This window comes from Brassica napus, chromosome A9 (assembly GCF_020379485.1).
Source record: "Brassica napus cultivar Da-Ae chromosome A9, Da-Ae, whole genome shotgun sequence".
Classification (NCBI taxonomy): Eukaryota; Viridiplantae; Streptophyta; class Magnoliopsida; order Brassicales; family Brassicaceae; genus Brassica; species Brassica napus.
Window position 1 is genome coordinate 10,188,689 of NC_063442.1, and position 14,465 is coordinate 10,203,153.

The 14,465-nt window shown below is 35.8% G+C and overlaps 1 protein-coding gene and 1 pseudogene across 1 annotated transcript; both read left to right on the top strand.

Annotated features, from left to right (window-relative positions):
• The first annotated feature begins 1,528 nt into the window (after positions 1 to 1,528).
• On the top strand, positions 1,529 to 9,625 carry LOC106420534 (annotated as a pseudogene).
• Positions 9,626 to 10,445: 820 nt separating this feature from the next.
• On the top strand, positions 10,446 to 13,551 carry LOC106421246 (G-type lectin S-receptor-like serine/threonine-protein kinase SD1-29). The gene is made up of 7 exons (XM_013862117.3): positions 10,446 to 11,792; positions 11,880 to 11,990; positions 12,077 to 12,246; positions 12,339 to 12,549; positions 12,627 to 12,864; positions 12,933 to 13,083; positions 13,162 to 13,551. The coding sequence occupies exons 1-7, from the start codon at positions 10,526 to 10,528 to the stop codon at positions 13,465 to 13,467; spliced, it is 2,454 nt and encodes an 817-aa protein (XP_013717571.2). The 5' UTR covers positions 10,446 to 10,525; the 3' UTR covers positions 13,468 to 13,551.
• The last annotated feature ends 914 nt before the right edge of the window (positions 13,552 to 14,465 follow it).

A 14,465-nucleotide genomic window follows, 5' to 3' on the forward strand; every position in this document is an offset into this window, starting at 1 on the left:
AATTTTTCAAATTATAAGGTTTTGAATTCGAACTTTTATTAAAACAATAGATTTTTTTTTTCATCAATTTTTAAAGATTCATACTGACTCTGTAAACCAAACTGGGTGATCTGCATCCATGTGAACGACAAAAAACGGCGGCTGTCTAACTGCGTGCTAGTCTATCCGCCATTGTATTTTGCGTCATTGGTATATAGATGATCTCTGATCGGGTGAACATCTCTTTCAGGGTCTTGACATCTTCCAAATAATTTGCAAATGTTGGTCACTCCTCTGATTCCGAAACCATTTTCACCAATTTGCAAATAATGATCGGGTGAACAATAGATTTTTTTTTTAATTTCAAAAATTATGTTTCGAATTTTTTTTAAAAAATATTTTTTAAATTTTAAGTATTTATTTACTTATTTTAAAAATCCAAAATCTCACCCCTAAAACTCTGCTCCTCAAATATAAACTCTAATAAGTCTAGATTAGCTCTTTAAATCTAAACTCTAATAAATCTAGATTAATTAACACTAAAATTATAAATGTCTATTTACCTTTTTAATATGAAATATTTTGGTCATTTTATCTCTTAAAAAATATATTTGTGATAAAAAAAAAAGTTTTAGGATCATCCTATAAAATTTCTCAAAAAGAAACTATTGTTTGTAATATTAGCCTGCTCTATAACATTATTTTCAATCTAGAATAAATTTCCTTTTCAAATGCTTAATAAATTATATATATTTTATATAAAAACATTTTTTCTTTCTTAAGGCTAAACCGTAATCATTAATAAAAAAAAACATATATTTATCAATAAACCGTTTTGCCAGCTGTTCAACATATAGGTGGAAGTAGCTAGTTGTCTAACTTCGAAATTATTTTGAGCCGTCATTAAACTTTTACCTAAAAAAAGATTATGGGGCCCCTAGTACAACACCGAATATTCCCTAATCCCTGAGCCGCCTCTGCCGGTTCTAATATGAAATACTTGAAGCACCAGCTTTCAGCTCACAAAAATATATAACTAAACCATTTTAAAGAAAATTACTATATATCTCTTATTTTATCTAAAACAACAACTATTATAATAAGAATTCTGTGAAAATGGCTACTTTTATAGTTGCTTGAAGTCTCAAAATTTGAAGACGGCATTGCTAGTAACATAATGGTTTTGTAGTTACAAATAGGCAGGGCGGCTCAACATTTATTTGAGCTTCTAGGCAAAAAAAAAAATCAACTTTTAATGTTCATGTTTATTTAAAATTTAAATATATTTTAGAATTTTTTATCATCAATATCTTTATTAAAGTTTTGTTAAATACAAATTTTATGCATGTAAAATATTTTAGGCCCCCTTTTAAATCAAATTTAATGAATATTTAAAATTTTCTATATAAAAATGTGTATATATAAAAAAATATTGGGCACTTAACTATCAAGTTACGGGGGACACAGGTGTTTGGGTTCGGGACGGTCGCACGTTTTTCTTTCCATATGAGCCGGCCATGCAAATAGGATTCTTAACAAAAAAAAAACATTTTGACCCAAAAAAAAGAATAATAGAAAAGCCTTCAGTTAAGGAGCCCGATTCCTGTAAACTCGTATCCCTCATTTACAAGTTGAACACTTGAACTACATTACCAAATCCTTTCCTCCTCTTCATGCTGACCCATTCATGCAGACAGGCCCGGCTCAAAGTTTGCAAAGACCCTGTGCTGCAAATTTTTTTTATAAAAATAATGATAAAACCAATTAAATCTGGCAGAGTAATGCCCTGTAAAAATGAACGGGTTTTACAAAGTCACTATAATAACACATGCTGATTTATCTTTCTATCCTAGCTCTGTGTATATGTGTTGGATAATAACATTTTTTTAAAGAAATTTAGGGCCCTAAAGCTTAAAGAAATTTAAAAAGAAAATCTAAGACCCTGTGCTGTTGCACCTCTGGCACACGTATAGAGCCGGGTCTGCATGCAGATAGCGACCTTGTTAAATGCATACATGAAAATAAAAAAAAAATAAAAAAAAATCAAGCAATCAATAATACATGATATTGAAACAAAGATAAAATGTTTAATTATGAATTATCATATAGTATTATATTAGCAAAAAAATATTTTTCAGAAATAAAAATATTATACAACACATGAAAACTGATGTTTATATTTTCCAATAATATGCCACTGCTATGTTAATCTCCTTGAAAGAGTTAATTAAAGTACTTAAATTATGCAAAAGAGAAAGAAAAAAATCATATACCATAAACAGTGCTATCTCTGACAGCAACCTTACCAGGGAGAACTCTAAATTCTAAACAAACAATTTCGAGTGAGTATCTCTTTTTTCTAGTGAGTATCTCTAAACTTCTCATTTGAGTACTTTAGGCCATCAGCAATTGCAGTTTCTCAATAAAATATCAAAAACAAATAAAAAGGTAGAGAAAGACATGAGAAATGTTTTTTTCCTAAAAAAACAAACACATCTTAAGAGGGCGTGTTAGTGATACAACGTAGCATGCCAATGATACATGTTATCATCTTCTAAACTACCTCAATATTCTTCAATTCTGTTTAAAGAAACAACTATAAATGTCTCTAACCTAGATGTCTACTCTTTGCAGAGCCGTGCCAAACCTTTTGGATGCCCTAAGCAAAAATAAATAATATATTTTTATCAATAATATTGTATTATGACAAACTAGTATATAAATAATCATTTAAAAAATAAAGTTTTGATAGAAAATACAAAATGTTTTATTATCATTTTATGTTTAGTTATAGATATAAAACTGAAACATACAAATTGGTCTTTTATTTACATAGTTTCTTGTAAATTTGTAAACTAAGCATATAAAGCTGAAGAAGAAAAAAAATAAAATGTTTAAAAATTGATTAGAAACATCTAAGCTGTAGTTATAGAAAATAAGTGGAAAAAACAGTGCTAGTTATCAATTGATATCTGTAATCCAGTTAAGAAGCAATAAAAAAATTTTGTTTATGTATGTATAAAATAAAAAATATAACTATATGCTCTATAGTTTTTTGTAAAAATTATTTAACAGGAGCGGATGCTTCAAATATTCTTCAGTAGGCACGGCTCTGACTCTCAGTATATATAGTTCTTTGTATTGTGACCTTGAATAATAAGAGAGATCTTACATTTACATATTGATGGTCAAGACACATCAGTGACTAATGATAATTTTAAGCATTTACATGTTCACCAAGTGGTCTTGGCCTAGTAATAAAGGGGTTTCCGCTGAAACTTCCGTCATGAGTTCGATTTTCTTTGGTCATCCATAAACATCTTAAGTGGCAAGAAAACCTAGATTTCTATGAGCTTTTTAGTGTTTAGTCTTTGGGCCTAAAAAGCCTTTGGAATCATACCAAAGTTATAAAAAAAAAAAAAAAGTGTTCACCACTTTGGCCACTATGGAGCAGCAATGATTTATTATAGTCTATGGGATGAGCACTGTGTTGTCCCGAAAACTGTTTATTTCCTGTCAACAAAGCATTAGAAAGAATGTTTTGTTGGGTTTTGTTTTTGTTCTTCTTTGAGACATGGGCATGTGTGTGCACTCTTGTGAGTGTGTTTCGTGTGAATTTTCATCAGCCGCCTGTCGTATATTAGTGTTTTTCTTCCGGGTAAAGTCATAAGGCTAATACAAAATAGAATCTTTATAGCTTATTAGTTGTCTTGTCTTCTCTTTATTGACAGTGACACCATTGATTTTGACTCAGATGGTGGGTATTTAATTATGAGTCATTTACAAGCACTTTACAAGTTTTATTAACACTTTAAGGCAGTTTGTTCTACTAGAGTAGTTTGTTAGTGGTCAAAGGCACCAATACCCCCAGAATGAAAACCAAACCTTTCGTTACCTCTCTCTTCCTTTTTTTTGGTCATCTGGGTTTAGTGTGTCATTTATTTGAAAAGTGAAAATGCATTTTTTTATTTAATTGTTTTTAATCTGAACCACAAACAAAAAGTAACTTTGTCTCTATTTATTCTCTGAATTGAACCAACAAACATAAGGGTGCGGTCGTAAAAGAAATTGATATACCTTCGACGGCGGCAAAGAATCCATATAAGTTGCAGAGATGACTTGACGAGATTTGAGTACTCATCAGTCTCATATAAATAAAAGGTATTATAGATCTATATCATCTTCTCTGTTGCGTTTCTACTGCTTCAACCGAGCTATGCCATGAATCTCAAAATATTTTCTCGTCAAACTTAGACACAAATTTCACGGCGTCGTGACCTCGCCACTCGCCATTGCGGCTCCATCAGGAGTAGATCGAGAGCATCCATTGCGACCTTCTGCATTTTTGCATATATTTTGGATTTATCTTTGATGTACATGTGTACACGTAACATTATGTACACAAGAAAGTGTGCACAAATATTTTTTGGATTTATCTTTGATATACATGCGTACGCGTAATATTATGTACACAATAAAGTGTCCACAAATTACAATGCTTTCTACAAGAAAATTTACCAATGTGCATTAGCCCAAAACCATGTGTACACTTACTAACATATACACCATTTTCTGTTGGACTTGATCTATTATGTTATATGTTTTGGACTCAAATACTTGATGAATGTACATTATTCGCATATATACACATGTACATTAGTTTAGACATTGTCCATATGTACATGTGTGCACATGTACACCTCACTAGTAGGCAGTTGTATGTTTCATTATGTACATCAAAACGTGTACACATGTACATATGTAAGCATGAACTCAAAATTGGTCTTAGCCGGCTCGTTAATATCATTAGGAAGCAGCCACAAGTACAAACCGAGTTAATCCAAGTTACCCATCACCGGAATGACAATTAAATCCACTGTGACAGATGAGATGAGGATTCCAAAGTTGAAGCTTAGGCTTCCAAACAAACTGATTATCTCAAAATCATATTTTATCCTCATTATCTTCATTTTTGTTGTCGTCATATATGTCTTAATCGCCATCTTCGTCACTTTCGCCGTTGTTGTCTCTGTCCTCATCTCCTTCTTCATTTTCGTCTTCAACTGGTTGTACCGGAGGCTGATTAAGGACTACAAAAACCGATCTCATCGTCATCAACTTCTTCTAAAATGATTTTTTTTTACAGGAAAAAAAGAAAAATTTAGGAGGAGAAAGATGACGGAAAATAAAAGAAAAGAAATGATTGTGTTTTAACTTTTAAGAGATATAAAGAAAAAGAAAGAAAAAAAATGATTTGTGGTCACATGATTTAATGTTACAGTAGTTAGTTAGATTTCAATTAGAAATAATAGAACAAGGGTAATAATGGTTTTTAATACACTGAGAAAAAAGTGAATACAGTGTTAAAGAAGAGAAAATGAGAGAGAAAAGTGTCAGAGTAGTAGAAACTGTCTTATTATGTTATTATAAACATAGAAACTGACCTATAGTGTAATATTCTCTTTAATTAATTAATCCGCCCACAGTTTTGCTTGTACTTTCGGTATCTATCTAGATTTCATCAGAGCGCCATAAACAAGGTTTTGAACGGCATGTCCTCTGACGTCTGGCTTGTTAATTAAGTTTTATTTCTTCAATCTAAAAACTAATTTATGATATTTTTTATGTTTTCATTGAACTTTTGATGTATGAGCATGTATTCTTATCTTATACACTCCCTTTATTGATTTAAGTTAATATCTACATAATCCCAATCTTACCACTGAAAATATTCGGTGAAACACTAGGTCTTAGACATTCATTTTGCATTTTTAACTTTGTCTACCAATATGGAACATAAACTAAAATGACGTTTAAAAGCAGTTTCTACATCTATATCTTATAGGAAATGTTTAAACTTGCAGAGTTATTAGTTGTGTATGTAGACTTTGAGAAGACCAAAATGAGAAAATTATGGTCGTTTGTTAGATTCTATCTTCAGTGAAGAAACATAAAAATATCTACGTCAACTATGTCCACATGGGTTATTTTGATGTTTATGTTTAAATTACACTCATAATTATTCTCACTTACAATAAAAGAACATAATCTATTAATGTCAATGCGTACAATGCCCGGATAACACGGAAAGTGTTTGTTCCATCAAGGCTTATTAATCTCTGTTCATCAACGTAAGCTTGTGCTCATATGTTCAAAATCTCCACAAGATATAAGAGTACACTAGAGAAACAAGATGCTTTTCTTTCTTTGTTTTCTCTTGATATCTATATTCTCAACTTGTGGAAATGCTGATATAAACACATCAAGTCCTTTATCAATAGGACAAACTCTGAGCTCTCCCAACGGAGTTTATGAATTAGGCTTCTTCAGTCCTAACAACACCCTGAATAAGTATGTTGGGGTATGGTTCAAGAACATCACTCCTCAGGTCGTTGTGTGGGTGGCTAACAGAGACAAACCAGTCACAAAAACCGCGGCAAATCTCACCATCAGCAGCAACGGGAGCCTGATCTTGCTTGACGGAAAGCAAGATGTTATATGGTCAACAGGAGAAGCATTCACATCCAAGAAGTGCCATGCAGAGCTTCTAGACACCGGAAACCTTGTTGTAACCGATGATGTTTCAGGAAAAACATTATGGCAGAGCTTCGGGAATCTTGGTAATACTATGTTACCTCAGTCATCGGTGTCTTATGATATCCCCCGAGGAAAGAAGCATGTGTTGACTTCCTGGAAAAGCAACAACGATCCATCCCCTGGGGAATACTCACTGGAGTTCACACCACAAGTACCCCCACAAGGCCTTATAAGGAGAGGCTCAAAGCCTTACTGGAGAAGTGGTCCATGGGCAAAAACAAAATTCTCTGGGATACCTGGGATCGATGCATCATATGTAAGTCCATTCACTGTTGTCCAGGATGTAGAGAAAGGCACAGCATCTTTCTCTTATTCCCAGTTGAGAAACTATAAACTATCATATGTTACGTTAACATCAGAAGGGAAAATGAAGATCCTCTAGAGTGATGGCAAAAACTGGACGCTTCACTTTGCAGCTCCAGTAAGCTCATGTGATCTATATGGTGCTTGTGGGCCTTTTGGTTTGTGTTTGAGAACCAGTACTCCAAAGTGTGTATGCATGAAAGGGTTTGTACCAAAGTCAGATGAGGAGTGGAGACAAAGGAACTGGACAAGTGGGTGTGTGAGACATACACAGCTCTCTTGCCAGGCGAACTCTTCTACAAAGACTCAAGGCAAAGAAGCAGACATCTTCTATCATATGAAACATGTAAAGACTCCGGATATGTACCAGTTTGCAAGCTTTCTCAACGCAGAACAGTGTCACCAGGGTTGTCTAGGAAACTGTTCTTGCACAGCCTTTGCCTATATAAGTGGAATTGGATGCTTGGTATGGAACCGGGAGCTTGTAGACACGGTTCAGTTTTCATCTGATGGAGAGTCTCTTTCCCTTCGTCTTGCAAGTTCAGAATTGGGTAGGTATATAATGTGTTATATTATAAATAATGAGTATTGCTTACTTGTTACATTTGAAGTGTTTCTATTTTATGATATTGTTTCTCTGTAGCCGCATGGTATGAATTTTTTTGTTTTTGTTTTATGGTGAATGTTTCAGTTGGAAGCAGCCGAACAATGATTATTGCTGGTGCTACTGCCAGCCTTTCCTTACTCACGATCTTGGTCTTTTCCGCGTATACGTTCTGGAGATACCGAGCCAAACAAAATGGTGAGACACTAGAATTTTGGTCTCTCCCACTCTCTTTCTTTGTCTTTTTGTTTTCGTGTGACCAAAACCAAAGCAAATTGCTAGATTCTACGTCCCATGGGAGTCGGGACAGTCTCAAGTAGGCAGTATTTATTAGGGAGTTTATCTTAAAGATTGATGTCCTCCTAATTAAGGGTTAATTTGTTTACTTGTGCTGAAAGTTCAGCGTTGGATGAAACAATGATACAAACTAATAAATGACGCTATTGACCAGTTGCACCAAATTTTATGTTCATCAACACTTCACAAGATGCGCGGAGGAATGATTTGGAACCACAAGATGTCTCCGGCATAAATTTCTTTGAGATGCATACAATACGAACTGCCACTAATAACTTTAGTTTCTCAAACAAACTCGGTCAAGGTGGATTTGGTCCAGTTTATAAGGTATGGGATACTCTTTTTTTAGTTGCTCACTATTTGCTTGTATTATGTGTTTCTATAGATGACTGACTATCTGCAACTTTGCTTTCAGGGAAAGCTGGTAGATGGAAAGGAAATAGCTGTTAAACGCCTGTCTAGCAGCTCCGGACAGGGAACAGAGGAGTTCATGAATGAGATAACACTAATCTCGAAACTACAGCATAGAAACTTGGTTAGGCTTTTGGGATGCTGCATCAAAGGAGAAGAGAAGCTACTGATTTATGAGTTTTTAGAGAACAAAAGCCTTGACGTCTTTCTATTTGGTGAGTCTTTTACTTCGTATACCTCGTTGTTACCCTTTTTGTTCCAAAATTTAAAGAGATAATATACATAATTTGAAAAAGAATATTATTACAAAAAAAATTGAAGATTATTAAAATTTTCTTTAAAATGTTTATGGTCTCATAAAATTTAGGACCGGTCATGGTCTCACTGTCACTAATATGTTCTATAATATTGTCTAGATTCAACTCTAAAGTTTGAGATTGATTGGGCAAAGAGATTTGATATCATTCAAGGTATTGCACGTGGGCTTCTCTATCTCCACCGTGACTCACGCCTCAGGGTCATTCACCGAGACCTGAAGGTCAGCAACATTCTTCTGGACGAGAGAATGATCCCAAAAATATCAGATTTTGGACTGGCTCGCATGTTTCAAGGAACCCATTTCCAGGACAACACTCGCAGGGTTGTAGGAACTCTGTAAGAACCATTCTTTGTGGACATGCTTAACAAGATTCATAATCCAAATCATTTACTAAACTATTAGATGTTTTCACAGAGGATATATGTCTCCTGAGTATGCATGGACAGGTGTTTTCTCTGAAAAATCAGACATCTATGCATTTGGAGTTCTCTTGTTAGAAATCATCAGTGGAGAAAAGATCTCAAGGTTCAACAATGGAGAAGAAGGAAATAACCTCATTGCATATGTAAGTTTTGAGACTTTTTAGGTTTTCCATTAACTTGCGGATGAAGTTTTCTTGCTCTTATATTCTTAAGATCTGAAACTAAACCACAGGCATGGGAATGTTGGTGTGAAACCAAAGGAGTTGATTTTCTGGACCAAGATATTGCTGATTCTTGTTGCCCATTACAAGTTTCGAGATGTGTCCAGATTGGTCTGATTTGTGTTCAACACCAACCTGTGGAGAGACCCAACACAGTTGAGTTACTGTCTATGCTCACCACAACATTAGTTCTTCCCTCACCAAAACAACCCATATTTGCACTGCACAGTAGAGGTGAAGAATCCACGTCTAACGATGTGATCACCGTCAATGGGTTGACACAATCTGGGATCCAGGGGCGTTAAGTAATGAATGCGTCATTTTGAAACTTGTGGAACCGAAAGTGTGTGTGTGTGTGGATTTCTGTTCTTCTGTAAATTAAAATGCTCAGCTTGTTTTTGAAACTATGAGAACTTTCTCATTGTTTCTTATTTTCAGCACTTCTCAAATAAATATATAAAGTTTTTCTTTCCTTTTGTATTGTATTGGTGTTTTAATAAAGAGTTTGTACTTGTCATCTTATCGTCTTCTCTTGGATTACGGACAGTAGGTATTCGGTGATCAACAATACAAGATAAACACACTTTTTTTTTTACTTTTTCTTTGTGTGTTTTTCAGTAGATTGTAAACAGATTATATTCCTACAACAGAAATAAACTAACGAATTTTCTTACCTACTCTTGAGTTGACTTGGTCAAAATATTCCCAAACTATACTGTCCTTAATAGTTAATGTGAAAATGAATTTTGAAAAAACGATTTTTTCAAGCATCTTGACTCAGTGGTGTCGTTTCCTCTTACGTTCATGGGAATTTATGCTGCGGCTGGTCAAAGTCTACCACTGATAGTCGATGTCTCTGTCTGTACTTAGGTCCCGCCACATCGCAGTTACTTTGAATGCTATATCGTCATTTTAGTCGCCGATGTCGGCTAGAAACACATATGCACACATGGTTTCAACTGCTCAGATCTTCCAATATTTGATTAAATGGTTGAACTAGATGCACGGTTTAATAGGCCGGTCACCACGAGTGGATGTGATTTTTAAAGCCCATACAGATATTAACTCGCACGTTCTTCTTGGAGATTTTCAAAAACTCCAAACTTGTTTGCTGTGTAAAAGGTTGACTTATGTGTACACGTTTACTTCTTTGTGGACAGTAAGATGGGTGCAATTTCCAGCTCTGTATTTGTCTTTTCTTTTTTTATTTGACTTTCTTTTTATTGGTTGAATATGAATTTTCATTGACTTACACGTCATTACGTTATATTTTAGTGCTTATTATATTCAAAGCAACAGTCTGAACAAAGAAGATGCACATGAAGGTTTGCTTATCTTTCCACAGAAAAAAATAGTAAAACACTAGAGAAAGATGGGTATGGTTTTATTTGCTTGCTCTTTCTTACTAACCATATTCACAACCTGTGTTTATGCAGCTATAAACTCATCAAGCCCTTTGTCAATAGGACAGACTCTGAGTTCCCCTGGTGGGTTCTATGAGCTAGGCTTCTTCAGTCCTAACAATACTGGGAATCAGTATATTGGGATCTGGTTCAAGAAAATAGTTCCTCGGGTAATTGTGTGGGTGGCTAACAGAGATAAACCAGTTACAAGCTCTGCAGCAAATCTCACCATCAGCAGAAACGGGAGCCTGACCTTAGTTGATGAGAAACAAGCTGTGATTTGGTCAACAGGAGAGGCTTCTTTCCCATCAAGCAGATCTCATGCCGAGCTTCTAGACACTGGAAATCTCGTTCTGATCGATGATGTCTCAAGAACAACTATATGGGAAAGCTTTGAGAATCTTGGTAATACTATGCTTCCTCAGTCAACGCTGATGTATGATCTTTCCCATGGCAAGAAGCGGGAACTGACTTCATGGAAAAGCTACAGTGATCCTTCACTTGGGAACTTTTCTCTGGAGATTACACCACAAGTCCCTTTACAAGGCCTCATAAGAAGAGGCTCAGTGCCTTACTGGAGAACTGGTCCATGGGCGAAAACAAGGTTCACTGGCTTCCCACAGTTTGATGAATCATATGTAAGTCCATTCAGCGTTGTCCAGGATCTAGCAACCGGTACAGGATCTTTCTCTTACTCCACTTTGAGAAACTTTAATCTGTCCTATCTTACCCTAACACCAGAGGGGAACATGGAGATTTACTGGGATCAAGGCCAAAAATGGATGCATCACCTTACAGAACCAGAACACTCATGTGATATATACGGTACTTGTGGTCCTTTTGGTTTGTGTGTGAGATCTAGTACCCCGAGGTGCATATGCTTGAAAGGGTTTGTTCCAAAGAAAGATGTGGAATGGAGGAAAGGGAACTGGACTAGTGGGTGTGTGAGACGTGCACAGCTATCTTGTCAGGCTAAATCTTCTACTAAAACACAAGGCAGAGACACAGACATCTTCTATCGTATGACTAATGTAAAGACTCCAGATCTGCACCAGTTTGCAAGCTTTCTTGATGCAGACATGTGTTACCAGGGCTGTCTAGGAAACTGTTCTTGTACAGCCTTTGCCTATATAAGTGGGATTGGATGCTTAGTATGGAATGGGAAGCTAGTAGACACAGTTCAGTTTATGTCCAATGGAGAAACTATCTCCATTCGTCTTGCCAGTTCGGAATTGGGTAAGACTGAAACACATTTCTTCTAGAGTTTAAATGTTTTGTAACAGCATAGTTTAGATTTTTGTTTTGTTTGGTTAAATATTTCAGCTGGAAGCCATAGAACCAAGATTATAGTAGCTACTACTGCTTGCCTTTCGATTTTCGCTATCTTGGTCTTTACCGCATTTATGTTCTGGAGATACAGAGCCAAACAAAAAGGTTAGACACTGCAAAACTTAGCACAAAGACTTTGGATGCTAAACTGCTAGATATCAAGCACTAGCTAATACATTTGTTTCTTGTAGAACCAACCCATGTTGGCATCAACACTTTACAAAATGCATGGAAGAATGATTTCGAACCACAAGATATCTCAGGTGTAAATTTCTTTGAGATGCATACCATAAGAACTGCCACTGATAATTTCAGTTCCTCAAATAAACTTGGTCAAGGTGGATTTGGTCCAGTGTACAAGGTATGTGACATTCTATTTTATTTGCTTCTTCTTTTTGTTCTGCTGTATATATGTATCTTGTTCTATATATCTATCTGAAACTATTCTTCCAGGGAAAGCTGCTAGATGGGAAGGAAATAGCTGCTAAGCGCCTTTCAAGTAGCTCTGATCAGGGTACAGGGGAGTTCTTGAATGAAATAAGACTAATATCAAAACTACAACATAGGAACTTGGTTCGGTTATTGGGGTACTGTATCGAAGGAGAAGAGAAGCTACTTATTTATGAGTTTATGGTGAACAAAAGCCTTGATATATTCCTCTTTGGTATGTTCTTTTATTCCATAACTCCTTCCATCTTATGCTAATATAGTCACTAACCTATTCTATACCATTGCCTATAGATTCAACTCTAAAGCTGGAGATTGATTGGGCAAAGAGATTTGAAATCATTCAAGGTATTGCACGTGGACTTCTCTATCTCCACCGTGACTCGCGCCTTAGGGTCATTCACCGAGATCTCAAGGTTAGCAATATTCTTCTGGATGAAAAGATGAATCCAAAAATATCGGATTTCGGATTGGCTAGGATGTTTCAGGGAACACAATATCAGGACAACACTCGAAGAGTTGTAGGAACACTGTAAGAACCTCTCTTCAACAAGGATACATACTCATAATCATATACTAAACTATTTGATGTTATCACAGAGGATATATGTCTCCTGAGTATGCATGGGCAGGGTTGTTCTCCGAGAAGTCAGACATCTACAGCCTAGGAGTTCTCATGCTAGAAATCATCAGCGGCAAGAAGATTTCAAGGTTCAGCTTTGGAGATGGGAGCAAAGGCCTTCTTGCATACGTAAGTGACATGTTTACTGTGATTGATTTGATTATCATTTAAGTATATAGACATGAAATGTATTCTTCTTGTACTCAGGCCTGGGAGTCTTGGTTCGAGACCGGAGGAGCGGATCTTCTTGATCAAGATCTTACTGACTCATGCAACATATACGAAGTTGCGAGATGTGTTCAGATTGGTCTTCTATGTGTCCAACATGAAGCCTCGGACAGACCCAACACTCTTCAAGTACTGTCCATGATTACTTCAACGACAGAACTTCCAACACCAAAGCAGCCTATATTTGCGGCGCAAACTCTAAACGATGTGTTCACGTCAGAGTCTGAGTCTAAACATATCTTCTCTGTCAATGATTTAACACAATCTGTAATCCAAGGACGATAAGTATATATATATACTAGTTCACTATGTATAGAACCAAAGATTTTTGAGATATTGCAAAAGTGAATTAAACTCAGTGTTACAAAACTTAGCTTACAACTCCGTGAAATAAAAGAGCATGATCTCTGATACGTACCACTTGTTAAAGGATTTGTTCTTCAATCATGTCGGGCTAAAAACAGAGTCGATCTAACAAACCCTAACGTCCACATGTGCTGAAAACGTGTAACAACAAAACCCTCTGATGCACATAGAGTCTTCTACTCCTTTTAAACCTAGTCTAACCTTCTGCCTCTTCCAGTGTGTTTATTCTTCTTTCTCATTCTTTCGTTTCTTAGCTAATCTCCAAGTTGGATCATATTCTCTTTGTGTCTCAGCTCGCTTTAAAGTCGTCGACTTTGACTTTGATGTAGTTAAACCCATATGGTGGGACACTACTATATAGGTTTCAGGTCCGCCCACATCAGCAAAGCTTGGAATTTGTATGTCTTCAGACGTCTAGATTACGCTCTGTAAGTGTTCGGTGAAATGCCTCAACGAGATGCAATGTTTCAAGGGTGACGCTTTAGATACGTACGATGTGTCGATGTCTAAAGATGTTATCTTTGTCAATGAGTCAACACAATCTGTGATCCAAGGACTATAAGCTCTTAGTATATAGTATATTCTAAGATTTTGAGATCTCACTTTTTTATTGCTGTTAAATACAAATGTTTCGTTGGCTCAAAAACAGGTGTATATTGTTTTCTGGAGCTCTGTGGAAGTTTATAATCACAATATATTTTGTAAAAAATGCAATGAATGAGATGTCAACTTTCAAAGTCTAGGCAATGGGGACCAATAGTGGAAGCCGCCCATCAAAAGTCGTACCTCTCCATTATTGTGAATCTTCAGGTAATACTCATCATCCGAGTTCGATTGCGTACGCTTTCAGGTTTTTTAAACAACTTGGTATTGGTCTTTTATTTTAAAACCGATGAATCTACTAAGCTGCAACAAGT

Excerpts from the sequence above, each read along its gene's own strand:
- LOC106421246 (XM_013862117.3), top strand. The coding sequence starts at position 10,526 with ATGGGTATGGTTTTATTTGCTTGCTCTTTCTTACTAACCATATTCACA. Across the intron at positions 11,793-11,879 it reads TCTTGCCAGTTCGGAATTGG|CTGGAAGCCATAGAACCAAG; the intron begins GTAAGACTGAAA and ends TAAATATTTCAG. Across the intron at positions 12,247-12,338 it reads GATTTGGTCCAGTGTACAAG|GGAAAGCTGCTAGATGGGAA; the intron begins GTATGTGACATT and ends CTATTCTTCCAG.